Below are 15391 nucleotides of genomic sequence, written 5' to 3' on the forward strand. Positions count from 1 at the left end.
GTAAATAACTGAATGGCAGCAATAAGGGAACCGAGTCTGTTCATTGTTTTGCTCTCTGTGAATCACGAATAGTAGCTACTTTGGTTTTTGCCAAGATGAAGATTAAGAAGCAGAAACTATTGTTATTGTATTTCCTCACATATAATGTTTACTTCAATTTCCAGCATCTGGTCTTTGGAAAAAGTTGTGTGTTGCATGCAAGAAAATATGGTATTCGCTACTCAATGAATCTTTGTGTCTTCTGCCAAGCAGTAAAGACTCAGAATCATCAAGATTGTTTCTAGAAGCATGAAATAGTGGTGACCCAAGACTCAGTGGCTGCACAAGCCCAGCAGAAATGGACCCATTCACTGACACCTGACCATTAACTACCATATTTTGCAAACTGCCTGTGGACTACTTTCTAATCCATATCATATTTGTTCTGTTAATTCCACATGTTGGAAGCTTTTAAATCAAAATCTCATGTGACATTAAGTCAAATTGCTTAGAAAAATCCTACCATACTATATCAACATAGTGGTCTTTACCAACTGAACCTATAATGAAAAATAGGCTTGCTAGACAAGATCTTCCATCAAACCACATTGATGATCCTATTCTTACCTCTCATTCTTTATAGAATCAGAGAAAATTAGGGTTGGAAGGAACCTCAGGAAGTCATCTAGTCCAACCCCCTGCTCAAGGCAAGACCATCCCAAACTAGATCATTCCATCCAGGGCTTAAAAACCTCCAAGGATGGAAATTCTACCACGTCTCTAGGTAATCTGTTCCAGTGCTTTACCAGACACACTGGACACAGTACTCTGGATGTAGCCTCACCAGCGCAGAGTAGGAGAGAATAATTACTTCCCTCACATCTACTGGCAATGCTCCTACTAATGCAGCAGAATGCTGTTAGCTTTCATGGCAACAAAGGCACACTGTTGACTCATATCCAGATTATTTTACACTGTAACCTCCAGGTTCTTTTCTGCAGAGCTGCTGCTTAGCCAGTTTGATAGAACCTTTGACAGTATCTCAAATGAACCATTCCATTACTTTTGCTGGGGTCCAAACTAGGCTCCCAGTTTATACTTCTCCAGGTCATCCCTTTCACCTTTCACTCCTTTGGAATTTCCTATTTTTTTCCAATACTTGTTAAATTTAACATTAATGGGCAGAGATATCTTAACTAGTTTCCTTAAGGCAGTGGTGGCCAGGCTTTTTGGAAGGCATGCCATAAGTTAAGGTTTAATAACAATGGTTCAGGTTTAATAGCCATGTTTAAAATGGAAAACATCTTTTAGAAAACAAAACCATTTCTGTTTTAAAGTTACACTGGTATATTTTCCAACAATTAATTTTTGTCTAAGTTAAAAATATGGATCTTATGTCTATACTAGATTTGTTTAACTTCAGTTCCAGTAGCTGTTTCATGTTATACCTTTGTCTGACAGGCTGCAGGGCCTTTTACTATCAAATTTCTGTTCCTCATGGAGGTACTGATAATACAGTGGTCACACCATTCTTTAACCTCTTCCAAGATATGCTGAATAAATCAAGGTCCAACTCTTTCATTAAAAGGCATATTTTAAAATCTCTAACCATTCTAGTGTCTCTCAATGCCTTCCAATTTTTCAAGCATTGTTGAAGTGCTAACACCAGAACTGGACACATTCTTCTAGTCTTGCTTTAGTGGCAAAATAAGTGTAACTTAGAAACAGTGAACATGGACCTGGAAGGGACTTACTAGCTCATTAAGTCTACTCGTCTGAACCTTGAGGAATAGAGTAAAAATGTACTCATTCAATAAAACATAATGTAAAGTTTTCAACTTATGAAATAACAAAAAAATCTGTTATAAACTGGGAGATCATAGGTTTGAATTGACTGAGGAAGAGAAAGACCTGGGCATACATGTGGATCACATTCAGTGCCTGTGTTCATCAAGTTAGTTGACTTACTAGTTCCTTTATTTTAGCAAATTTTGCCCATTTTAAATGAAGAATCTCAGTCACAGACAAACCTTTGTTTATCCTTCTATGATGGTCAATTTTTCAGTGTCAGTGTTTTCCAGAATTGAGTCCAACAACCTGTAAGTATGGCCTACACTCTTGATGAATGATTTTTGGCCATATTGAAATGAATATTATTTATCTTTCTTTACCATATAATTTAAATTACTCTGCATCAGTGATCCATTTGTCTTCTTATTTGATTACATATAATTTGAAAACATGTTTCAGTACCTATTTTATGCTTTCTTCGAAGTAATTGATAAAAATGTTGAAATCCAGTGATTGGCTCTTGCTGCTTCCCACTAGAAACAGACACTTGATGATGATTATTTATAATTGCATTTTGAGATTTCTTATTTAGCCAGATTTTAATCATTTTAATAGATGGCATGTAGTGTCTGTATTGTTCTAGTTTATTAAGATGTCATGTGGTACCAAGTGAAATGCCACATGGGACTCAACGTACATTAGATCAATGTTGTTACCTGTATCAGCCAAAATTAGGGTCTCAAAAATTATTATGACTTATTCTGTAAAGATCACTTTGCCATAAACTCAGATTTATTGGCATGAATTATTATTACTTTCCTTGAATTCTTTATTATTCAGTTCCTATATGAGCTATTTCATCATCGTCCTTGGTATCAATATCAGGCTGACATAGCTACAGGTCATCCAGTTTGCCTTTAGGGCTTTTGTATACGTGATGGGGATTTAGTCCTCAGGGTTTTATTTTATGCCCCCTAAACTGAAATGGTGGGTTTTTAATTGAAACCCACTGTTTCAATTTTTCTATCAAATTACTGTGAGGGGCCTGATCCTTTTTTTATTATTATTATTATTTTTTATTTTGGGGAGGCCGCCTGGGCAGGCTGTTAGTGAGCGGGTGCTGCCCCAGCTCAGAGGCAGTACACAGCCCAATCCAAGTGTTCCCTATGCCTGCCCAGGGAGCAGCACCCAGCAGGCTTCCAGCGGGTGGGCTCAGAGAACAGTTGGATTGGACCAGGTGCTTTTTCTGAGCTGGGGCAGTACCAGGCCCACTAGCAGCACACCCAAACAGCCCTAGTGGAGGTGCCACTACTGTGGAGGGAAGGACCAGGGCCCCCCACAGCTCAGGGGCCACTCAGTTCACTGGCAGCTCACCCCGCAGCCACAGGAGAGACAGGCGGGCTCTGCTGAAAAAATAAAAAAGGATGGGGCCCTTGCTGCCTCTGCCTTCAGCAGTGAGGAACCCAATCCTTTTTATTTGTGGAGCCTGCCCACCTCTCCCATGGCTGGGGGGTGAGCTAACAGCTGCATTGTTGCAATTTGCAACTTTGCAAACTAAACTACATCTGGTAGGCATGTGCAATTCGGCTGATTCAGGGGGCAGTGATTCGATTCAGCTGCCGCCAAATCAGGCGAATCTCCAACTCAAACAGGCCCCATCCCCTGCCCGCAGGCCTGTAAATGGCTGTCTCACCTGGCCCCAGCATCCTGGCACTTAAAAAAAAAAAAAAAAAAAAAAAGTCTCACCTATGCTGGCTCCTGCTAGGTGGAGAGCTGCAATCCCTGCTGCCCCCCATTGCCCTGAACTGCATGGGGGGGCTCTGCCATGAGCCCCCAGAGGCCCTGATGGCTACTGCAGCAGCCAGTGACTGTGAGGTTTTTTTTTTTTGTCAAGTGCCGGGATGCTGGGGCCGGGCAGGGTAGCCATTGATGGGACTGGGAGAGCAGGCAGGAGTTGGGGGCACTCAGGGGAGGTGGAGGAGCAGGCAGGGGATGGGGCCTGGTGGGGGTCTCCCTATGGTCTCCTCCCCCCTCCTCTAGCCCGCTCCCGCCCCAACTTACAAGCACAGAGTCCGGGTCCAGCTCCCTGCTGCAGCAAGCGGGGACCGCCCAAATTGCCCAATCTCCGAATCGATTCAGAGGCTTTGGATCGATTCAGACCTTTTTATTGGTCTCCTGATTCAGAGGTTTGGCCGCCAAATCGGACTGACTCTCTTCCAAATCAAATCAGCAGCCGAAGCTTCGCACAGCCCTAACATCTGGATATAGTTTAGTTCGCAACAATGCAAACTTATGTAAAACCCCCAAAACCGGTGCATGTGTAATGCCATTAAGCCGCACAAATGCCATTTTTGTCATGTGCACATCATGACAACCGCCACGTGTACAAGCACTCTTAAAAATTGGCACAACGTTAACTTTCTTTCAGCCCTTAAGAATTTCCTCATTGTTGAAAACATAGCATTAACAGTCCAAGAAACTCCTAAACCAGTTCTTTTAAAACTCTTGGATGCACGTTAATGGGAACGTCTCATTTTAAAATGTCCAAAAGTAGATGTTACTATTTCATATCATCCTTAGCTATTGTTGGAATGGAGAGTATTATATCATCATTGTCAAATGCAGATGCTTCACCATTTGCTTTTTTGTTAATACTTATCAGAAATATGTATTGAATTCTCCTGCCTCTTTGTGGACAATTCTACACCATCCCCTCTAGTACTGAGTCAATATTATTGTTGCGATTCCTCTTGTTCATTGTCTATTTTAATTCTTCTTTTTTTTTCATTAACTCTGTGGGCCACGGTTTGCCTTGTGTTCTTTTGCTTCTTTAATCAAGTTCGTCAAGTATATTAGAACCTAGGAAATACACTCCTATAAACCTTCCCTTTTCCCCCATGAGGTCATTTTGGTCTGAAATTGGGGATTACATGACAGTGAAATAGATGGCATTCATCTTGGACAAGAAAGAAATAATTTTGGTAGGTTAGCCTAGGAATAAATGTCGCCAATTGAAGCAGATCAGCTGTACCAGCCTATGTCCTAGCACAGCTGATCTGCTTCAATGGGTGAAACATGATGCCTGTTGTCCCACCTGTTAATGCCGCAGGACAATAGGAGACATGTTTCCCACTTCCAGAGGTGTGCCCCTGCCAATTTCCGGGGTTCCCAGAGATTGTTTGGGGTATGTCTCTACAAGTGGTGACTTCCAAATTTCCCTGCTTCTAGAGATGTACCCCAGAGATCCTAGGGACATGTCTCTGGAAGTGGGGAAAGCCAGGACACTCCAGTGCACTCTGCAGTTCCAGGGTTAGGGTTGCCAATAATTTGATTGGTGGTGTCAGCCCCAAGACCACACCAGAGTGTCAGTCATGCTCCAGTGCAGTCCCTGGAGTGAGACCATCAATCAGCTAATTGGCAGTCTCAGCCTCAGGACCACATCAGAGTGGGAGTGTCCCAGCTTTCCCCACTTTCAGACTCATGCCCCAGGATCTCCAAGGAATATTTCTGGAAGTTGGAAATGTCAGGGACACTTGCAGAGACATGCTCCCAGCAATCTCTGGGACGAGTCTCTGAAAGTGGAGAAAGCCAGGCAGGCATTCCCAAGGGAGTGGATCCTGCACAGGAATTCCAGGTGCTCATGGAACTAGGCCCCTCTAGTCCCAGGAGAGCATTCCCAGAGCAACGGGAGAGGGAGGGATGCTCTGGGCTGCCCAAAGTTCCCTGCTTGAAAGCAAATAGAGGCCCACTGCAATAAACTGGCACAATTTAATACTACCTTTTGTTGTGGCCACATTGTGGCATGCCAAAGGTATGGAAGCCTATTTGCTGTCACTTTTATACCACCATAAAAAAAAAAAAATGATGGAGGTACAAAGGCAACATCTCTTCCCACCCTTAAGGAGAACATCTACTAGGCTTAGTGTTTAATAGGCTTAGTATTTAATAGACTTCCAATTGAAGGAGTATGGCTCCTTCTAACACTACAGTTGAAGGGTCCTGGTAACCCTAAGTTGCTCATCCACTTCCAGTTAGTAGCTGTAACCATTGTCTGTTTCAGACTCAGCAGAAAAGCATAACTTTTTTTTTCCATGTAGCTCTTACTATAGTTTCAGTGATGGTGAAAAAGTGGGGTGGTATTTGTGAAGGATAAAGCCTCAACATGTTTAATGTCTTCCCTTTTTTATTTGAAAATCAGAAAATGTCAATCAGCTCGATCCATGTTTTTGTCACTCTGAGAACTGACTTTACAAACATGGGATCAAGGTTGAAACAATGTGGACTATTGTAATGCCAGGAGGTTAAATGAATTAGAAAGTGTAAGGAACGATCACAGTTGCATTTACATTGCTTTAATTAATTCTTTCACAAGGATATGCTTGTTCTTATGTGGATTTATACAAAACTGCAACCAGTAGAGGCCAGTGGGTATTTGGTTAGAGTAGAACGTATTTTAATGATAGCATCTTTATGCTCCAATACTCTCAAAGTATATTACAGAGATAAAAGCTAATAAGTATAATGAAGATAATCAAACAGAGTCGCTATTAATCAATCAGTAAAGCTCATACATATTAAAATAGGATTCATAGAAAATGACTGACTATAAATTAAGTTTTCAACTACTCATATTCAACTCTCACAGACTTCTTAACTTTCAGCTAAATAGTGACCAGAAACAGGCTGAGAAGGGACCCGATTTTATCATCTCACTCAAAGGTTTGCTCTTTTAATGATGGAAATATATCCCCCTGTTCCAACATGCTGAAATGATATGTCAACCACAGGAAGAGACAAAATTTTGCTCTGCCATTTGAACCCATAAGCTTCAGGCTCAGAGATAAAAATGTTGCAATTATATACAAGCTACTGTAATTCAGTAGCAAAAATTCTTCTGTGGGACATTATTATCTTGAAAGTTAAGTATAATCCTTGTTCAATACATCTGTTGTGCAAGTCTTGAGGTTAACTTAAGAGATATTGAAGCCATCACCAGATTTTATCCTCATAATTGAAACAGACTAAAGTGAATGCACTGTAGATTGATTGTGTTTCTGTGTCTTAAATATCTACTGTATTTCAATAAGCAGGACAACAGGATGTGAGGCCCTGGTTTTGATTTGGGGAGTTAATGCTTCCTTAGGGCCAAACGTTGAGGGCTGTGAAGCCCAAAGCTGTAAGCCCCCCTGATTCTAGAGAGGCATCAGACCTGGCTTTTTGTTCCTTTGGTGACAGCTTTAAGAGTACCCCAAATCTTGCCAATTCATTAGCCTTTTTGGTAATATGTCTCTTACTTGTTGAATGCCCCTTGCATCCCTCAAGTTGTAACAGCTTGGAAGGAGGCTGGGACAAGAATGAGAAGGCCAGCAAGAGCTGAAAGGCAACAGAGCCATAACAGCAGATGAGATACCTATTTCATTGAGCTCCTGCTCTCCAACCAGAAACCTTTGTGCCAAAAGGAAGCAGTTTCACTTTCCTGACCAATCATTTAAATCAGACTTGGCACCAAGAAAAATGTTTAGGGTTTTCTTTTTCTATATGCATTATTTTAAAAGCACCTTATTTTAGAAATCATATTTTTGAATGTGAAAATATTGTTTTCAATTTAAAACAGCATGGCCAGCTATATCTTTAAAAAACAAAACAATAAACAACATAATATATTTAACACCTGCAGTTTCTTATAAACATTAATAACATGGGGTGCAGACAGAAGTGCAGCTCCCCGCTGTAACTGAGAATGCTTTGCAGTAAGCTTTCTGAGTTACAATGATCCCCTGGACCAAACAGAAGTTCACTGCTGGTTTCAGGGTGTAGGGGAATCTAGCTGATGGCTACCAGACTGCAGCTGATTTCCCCTAGCCAGGGCCCTCCTCCGTGTGAGGCTGCCAAGTTTTTAGAATGGGAGGGGGGGAAGGGAGCAGAAGGAACTCATTCTAGTGGTTCTTCAACTAGCACTGGAGGGTGGGGTGGGTAAACTGGAGCCTCCCCCACCTCAGGAAGACTCCAATACACTTGCCACACCCTCCAGTGGGGGGCCAGACCAAACCCCAGACCAAAATCCCTCCCCTCTCTTTCCCCTCTCCCATTCTGAAAACAGCTCAAGGCTGGGAGGCAGCGCAGACAGAAGCTACAGAAGACACTGTGTTCTGATATGTCTTCATCTGACCCCTCATGCAATGCATGAAGGATCAGATTTTCACCTGATTGGCCATTTTTTGAAGTCGTCTGAAGCTGTGTATTTGTGTTTGGTCACAGCTATAAATGGCTTTCTGTAGCCAGATCCAGCAAAAATTCTGTTTGCACCCATGGTGTATTGTCTGCTTTGTTTTTATTTTATAACTTAGTTAACATTTAATTTTTTTTTTTAATTAAAATGAGAGCAAGCTTATTCAAACATGTAAGACAAAGTCTAGGTGGAGGCCTTACTCTGTAAATTGTCTGATACCTCTCTTGGAGCTATAAGACACAATAGCTGAATCAAAGCCAAAACACACCTCTTTCTGCCTTACTGCACTTATTTACAGGCATAAGTATTTCAGGTCAATTTGATTCCTGGTAAATGCAGATACATATTATTTATTCTTTTCTCCCAGTTTAATCATCCAGTGGCTGGCAACAGATGCCACCACTTTAAAACCAGGCAGCCCCTGGATGAATAATAAAGTTCATCAGGAAAAATCTGCTCCTTTGTAATCTGCAGTGGCTAGGGTCCCTGTATGCACTTGGATCTCTGTTTTTTTTCATAGATATCATCTATCATACATGCCTGCAATGTTGTCTGCCTAGATGCTATGAAAAATAATCCATTTGGGAAATATGTCATCCTATCCAGTGCCATTTGGCAAGATCTAACAAGGTAAAGGGCAACCTTCCCACCATCAGAGCTATATTAACTTCCTATCTTTTCTACCAGGAATTCTACAGAGATGCCTCATTTGCTCACCATACTAATCTAACTGACAGACTTGGTTGAGTTTCCACACAACATAAAAAGCTAAAATCTTCTCAGTCTGGAAGATGTTCTGGGACCTTCATCTAGAAGGTATATCTGAAAAGATGTCATATTTGACCACACCAGTGAATTGAACAATCTGGCCATAAATATATGAACGTTACACAAAGGCACACCATCCACAATGAATTCCCAGAATAGGGAGCGTGATAGTCAATACATTATTCAGGGGCAAGAGTCTGTAAGAAGATTCTCTGAAACAGAAAAGCATTATGAGCTAGTGAATAGGGCACTAGAAATGAAGGCTATAAACCTACATTCTAATTAATCTCCTTATCACCATTTGCTTGTCACATCTATTTGAAGTTTCTGTTCTTCAGGGAAGTACCATCTCTGACTAGGCTTGTACAAATGTGTTGACTGATGTCTCCTTCATCTATAACTGAATATTTAATACTAACTAACAGCAGACCTGAAAATGTACAGAAACAACAAACATTAATCTAATCACTCTCTCTCAGAATCCCATAAATAAATTACATCATTCTAGAGGTTCCCATAGAGGAAAAGAATAGGAAGGGCTTCATTCTCAGGCTTGGTCATGCCTTCCATCCTTTTATCTTCTCCCATCTTTCAACACTCCAGGAAGCACTGACAAAAAAGAATACACAGAGCAGTAATAGATAAGGAACTAGCATTCAAACTTCAGAGATGAGGGCTCAGTGATAAAATTAATCTGGGCTGGGACCAGGCCAGGGCTACTGCTGCTGACTGTCCCAGAGCTAAAGCAGAGTTCCAGCAAAAGGTAAGGTTGCGGGGTGTTTAGGCAGAAGGGGGACATGCAGCAGGGGTCAGACACAAACACAGATGGGTAGGAGATGCGGGGCAGGATTCAGGAGGAGCAGAGAATGGGGAGGCAGGCACAAGCAAGGGGTGGGGGAAACAGGCTACAGGGTGGATTGAGGTGGGGGAGGCAGAGAGTGAGGGGGGTCAGACAGTTATGGAAGGGCAGGTGACATGTTGGGGGGCGGGGGGCTCATGGCATGGAGACGGCAACAGGCAAGGCATACACCAGGAATAGGGCAAGTGATTGAGGGGCAGACAGAAAGGGACAAGGGGCAGGGAGCAAATAGGAAGGGCAAAGGGCAGGGGACAATAGGATTGGAGTCTTTCCCCTCACTGTCCCCTCCACCCTCCACCCCACTGCTTTTCCTGCCACAGAAGTATGTGGGAATGGATTTAAGATGGCCTTCCATTAATTAGGTTCTACACACTGAAAATCATAACAAATTTAATTACTGAGGGAGTCATCTTAAATTCAAGTAATCTTGGATTCAGGTAAATACACTATTTCTCAGTACTATCTGTGCTGTATTATATATTACACAGTCTGAGAAGCATTAATACTATGTGGATGACATTCACTAGTTGCAAAAAAGGGGAACAATAGGAACAATATGCTAAAAATAGGCACTTCTGCCTGTATTAGGTTTATTTGAGCCACTTCCCAATCTAGCTCTACTTACAATGAGCAATTTCACTCAGCTACTGAGCCCACATGGTGGCACCCTAAAAGGGTCTTGTGGTCATCCCAGTTGAAAAACACTGTGCTAAAAAAATCATTTTGGCTTTTGTCTGATTGTTTTCACTTATTCTGGCCAGTGTGACTAAGGGCAAAGAACACAGGATTAGACATGTAGGCTTCTTGAGACTCATGCATGGGTCTGGTGTCACAGGCAGTGTATCAGTGTGAAAGAGCACTGATATAACACCCAGGTTAATAATTAACAGCATAAAAGAGGAGAGTTAGGAAATTCATATATATTGCATACTTCCCCTGAAAAAGATATACATTTCCACAGCAGCCTGTATCCAATGAGTTCAATATATTTAACAAATAATCCTTACAAGGCAGAGTAGATCATCTCTTCTTTTACACAGGAAGAAAATGAGGTATGGAGAATGCAAGTGACTTTTTCCCAGTTTCACACAGGTGAGGTAGGAGCTCAACTTGTGACTGCTACACATATGCCCTTGTCCTATGCTTCCACTATGAGATTATGCTAATTTATATTTAGCTTCAACTGGGGGGGAAAAAAATCAGTGCTTTGAATTTTAAGAGGAAAAAGTCACCCTCTTATTTATCATTTTAACATATCAAGTTAATTCCAACCTCTGTCCCATTCATTCTAGTGTTTTTAGATTTTACTTGCACTGTTTCTTTTTCCCTTCTCGCTCCCCTTCTTCTTCTCTCCTTTTTCAGGACATGGAGTAACAAAGAGGAAAGATAGAGTAGCATTTAAACCTGTAGACTGCAGTCCACCTGAGTAGACTTAAACCAGTTTATAAACTACATTGCAGTGTATTATAAGGGACACGAACACCATGTGCCCCGGAGGCTGGGGAGGCACAGCGAGCTCCTGCAGGTGGTGGCATCACTGGCTGTGGCGGGAGTGTGGTGGTGGCAAGTAGGGGCCTCCTGCAAGCAGCTGCGGTGCTGTCAGCAGTGCGGGGAGGGTGGTGAGAACCGACCAGCAGTCAGTGACCACCCACAGATGCTGCCGGAGGTGTTAGTGGTGAGGAGGGTGGTGGCGAGTGGCGACTGCCTGCAGGTGCCACTCAGGGGGGGTTTGGCAGTGCCTTTTCTCGGGGGTGCACTGCCACACTCAGGGGGTGCACCTGCACCCACATGCACACCCTCCACATTGCCAATGATAAGGCACTGGGAAGAAATATTTAAATAAGTCTGTGCAACTTCCAGGAAAATCTTTGATAGGCGATGACAGTTCTGTACACAGCATAGTTTGCTGTTGCACTGAAAGTAGCCAAATGAAAAATTATTGCTTTGCAGTACTTTTATTTATTACACACTGCCTCAAAATGAAATCTTTCATATAACAGAAAAGAAAGATAATAAAAACAGCAGAAATGGTCCCTACTATGTAGAAATTATTTTCATGTGTAAAAAAAACCAAAACTGTTACATTTTATTTGCCTTATGTTTATCTAGTTTGAGACATGAATCCAAAAACAGTTGGCAGTTAAGAAAAACATTCATTACAACTTATGCAATGCCTCTATTTTTATAACATTATATTTACAGAATTTCTTCATTAACTTACCTCCAATATCTGGCCGAAGTTTACTGTCATAACCTTGAAGTAAGGAGTCCAGTATATGAGTGACATCTCCACCATGAATCTTTGGTGCAAGTACCCATGTTTTGTTCACAGTTAGATCTTCATCATCCTCATCATCAGCTTTATCAGCACTAGTAGTGTTTAAAAAAAATATTAGGGAAGAAAACTAGTGAAATAAAATAACATATGAAGCATGAAATGATAAAACAATAAGCATTGCACCCTCATCAACATATAGAAAAATTTTTGAACATATTCAGGAATATAAATAAATTCCTGATATATTTATTTTATCACTTATGTTTATGGCAGCAGAAAGCAGCAACCATTGTACCACTTGAGAAATCCAAAGAATGGTATTTGACGTACAGAAGAATTAACACAGATTAAATATAGTAAAGTGAAATCATAACGGCAGTTTTATCTATTACTTTATCTTGAGCTATGTTTTTATTTAACTAAGAACCCTATGCTTTCCCCTATTCCCCTGTTGTTTTCAAATCAATCTGCTAAAATTTCTCAGGGATGCTTAATCATCATAATAAGCAGCACCTGGAAATCAGGAGCATCACCTTTCTGTCTCAGATGACCTTAATCCCAAGTGAAGATATTTCACATGGATATGTTATTCTGCCCTCTGATTTTTCTAATGTATTCCTGATTTAATTTATTTACTCAACATTTTAAGCATATGGATTTAGAACAAAAATATTAATGCATTCATTTTCATACTTATGACCCAAATTGTGCATCAATAATTTATTTGTTTTTATATATACTGCGGCTGGTTTGCCACATTATTCATTTTAGTTCCAATTATTTATTATCTGGATATTTTGTCACATTGGAAGAAATGCACAAGGAAAACAATTACATTTTCATTTATTACCTAACCTTCAATTAGATTAACAACAATTTATAATTTATCACTGAGTCACAAGAAAAATGGCAATGACTTAGACATGTCCACAGATTCACTCAAATGATCACCCAAAGGTCAAAGAATGCCTGGAAGTAATTTTCTCTCCATTTGATTCAAATGTGTGTGGACTTAACTATTCCTGCAGTGCTTAAGTTCCCAATCTATGTTACTCATCCAACATATTTCAGGGAACTGCTGTGGGCTTGAACTCAAACACATGCATAGCTAGCTTTAACTATGATAATTACACAACACATCTTAACAAAGATGCAATTACTACAGAGCACATGGAAAAATCAGTTTCAATGATAAAATAAGCAAAAAAATTCAGGCAGAGAAAAGGAATTAAGTTTCTATCCCAAAAGAATTTGCACACCAAAGCATTGAATAGAAATATTATTGCTTGCCATTACAGTAGAATTTCCTAGAATACCTTACTGGTAAGGAATACGAGTCTTACTCAAAGTCATTTAGATTTTTTTTTTTAATCCCACCATTAGTCCTAATGAAGTTTTGCTTTTCTGCAGTAAATGAATACCTTTAAGATCAATGATGAGTAAGATATTCTGTATTTTTTAAAAAGAAACTTTTTAAGATTCCATATCCAAATATATACTTACAAGTGTTATACCCATCTGCATCCAGTCCTCTTAATTCTACTTCATCAAAACAAAACCAAAAATGTCTACATTATGAAAATCAAGCCTTAGTATGTTCTGGGTTTTTTTTAAACCTTGCCACAATTAAACAGCCAAAACAAGGAATGGGCAATTTTCAATTATTTAGAACTCAAAAGCTCAGTAAACTTTCATGAAGTGAGCAAATGATATTTCTCTAATCTCAGAGTGTCTTCCTTGGGGAAAAGACAAAAGCTTACTGCAAACAAAGATATTAATAGTTTGTAAAAGAATGTTGCAGAAATCTTTTATAACAAACAGTACTGTACAACCTGAATACTGGGTTTGCTGCCAGCACACCCTACAATAGTCTAATAAGTGCTTTGTTTCCTTTAGATGCAAATGTATTGTGAAATACTTTTAACAGCACTCTGTAGACATATACACGCTTCAGATATCAAATATTACGTGTACCATTAAGTGTAATTCCACAATGAACTAAAAAACAGGTAATAACAGGAGGTGCTCAGGGCTACTTGCCCTCAGGAGCTTCCAAGGCCCAGCCAGTTGGTATCTGGGGACACTAGCCCCCTGTGCCAGCTGGATTGCTGAAGCAGCCTTAACATAGAGTAGCCCCTGCACCTCTACCCACTGCAACAGTCTGGCAATGGAGGCTGCTGCCTGGCTGTGACCTGCCACCGCCTGTGACATCATCCACCCCCTTGGACCTATGGCCCCATGGCTGCACACCTGCCAGACCTGGACAGGAACCACACAGTCACCTGGGCTGTGGTATGAACACTGTAGCAGAGCTTCCTGCACTTCTGGGCCAGATGCCAGTGGGACATGGCTGCACAGTGGGCCTTTGTGCAGCACTGCTGTCATGCCCTCCTGCCCCTGCTCTGCCATCTGGGCAGCTATCACCCAAAAGATGTGCTTATTGTAATGGCCCACTTTGAACTATCAAAGCATGTCTTCTTGACCCCAAATGGCCAGGTCAGCCACCTCATCTGACCTCCAGCTGGGCCCCTGGTGCTGGCCCTGAGCAGGCTCTGCTGCCCAGGTCCCACCACTTGCCTCACCAGCAGAGATCCTGGTGTTCCCTGTTTAAAAATTGCAAATTCTCTGATAAAAATAAAAAACTAGACCTGACAAACGATTAAAAAAATAATTGCAATTAATTGCAAGATCTAAAAAAAATAGTCACAATTAATCGCCATTTTAATTGCACAGTTAAACAATAGTCAGCACCCTCCCACACCCAACAGCCCAGAGCCGATACACCCTGTATCTCTTCCCTGCCACCACGAACAGCGCGCAGCCCCAGCCCTGATCCTGGCCCACCCAACACTGGCCCTGGACTCGCTCTGGCTGAAGCGGACCAGCTGGAACCTGTGCCAATAGCCCTAACCTTGGCCTACCCTGTGCCTGCTCCAGACTCACCTACCCATGCTGAGCAGTGACAGCAGCCAGGCAGAAGCTGCTTCTCAGTGCAAAGGAAAAGCGGTCCCTTCCCATCACTGCTTTTGGGCCCTTCATGCTGCAGCCAGCTAGAGCCCATGCCAGGGCTGCTCTGTGGCTCCTCTGCACTGCCACCGCTGCCCTGCTGGATGCCCGGAGACAGCACCAGTGTGGGCATGAGGCAAGGCTGCAGTGTGGCAGTTACCCCTGCAGCTGCGGCTCCTGCTGGCAGGTCCCATCCCATCCCATTTGGTGGCTGGGTACACAGGGTGTGAGATTTGTGCAGGGGATGTGGGATTGTAGGGGGTGCATGTGAGGGAGCTTAGGGTTTTATAGGTGGGTGTAGGGTTTGTGGCTGGATTGAGGGGGAGACTGTGTAGATGTGGGGACTGCTCAGAAGGGCTGGGTCCCCTGCCTGGCCCTCGCAGAGCCTACCCCTCTCCCCAGCAGCAGCAACAGCCATTGGGGCACTTAGGGCACACTAATGGCAGAGCACTCCCCCCCCCCCCCCCCCCCCCCGGGGGGG

The 15391-nt window shown here is 42.0% G+C and overlaps 1 protein-coding gene across 1 annotated transcript in view; it reads right to left on the reverse strand.

Moving 5' to 3' along the window:
- Positions 1-15391, reverse strand: part of GABRG1 (gamma-aminobutyric acid type A receptor gamma1 subunit) — a 149955-nt gene that overhangs the window by 58562 nt on the left and 76002 nt on the right. The window contains 1 exon segment of the mRNA XM_025201793.1: positions 11848-11996. Coding sequence (XP_025057578.1) covers positions 11848-11996 — 149 coding nt within the window.

The sequence above is a fragment of the Alligator sinensis genome, unplaced genomic scaffold (assembly GCF_000455745.1).
Source record: "Alligator sinensis unplaced genomic scaffold, ASM45574v1 scaffold247_1, whole genome shotgun sequence".
Lineage (NCBI taxonomy): Eukaryota > Metazoa > Chordata > Crocodylia > Alligatoridae > Alligator > Alligator sinensis.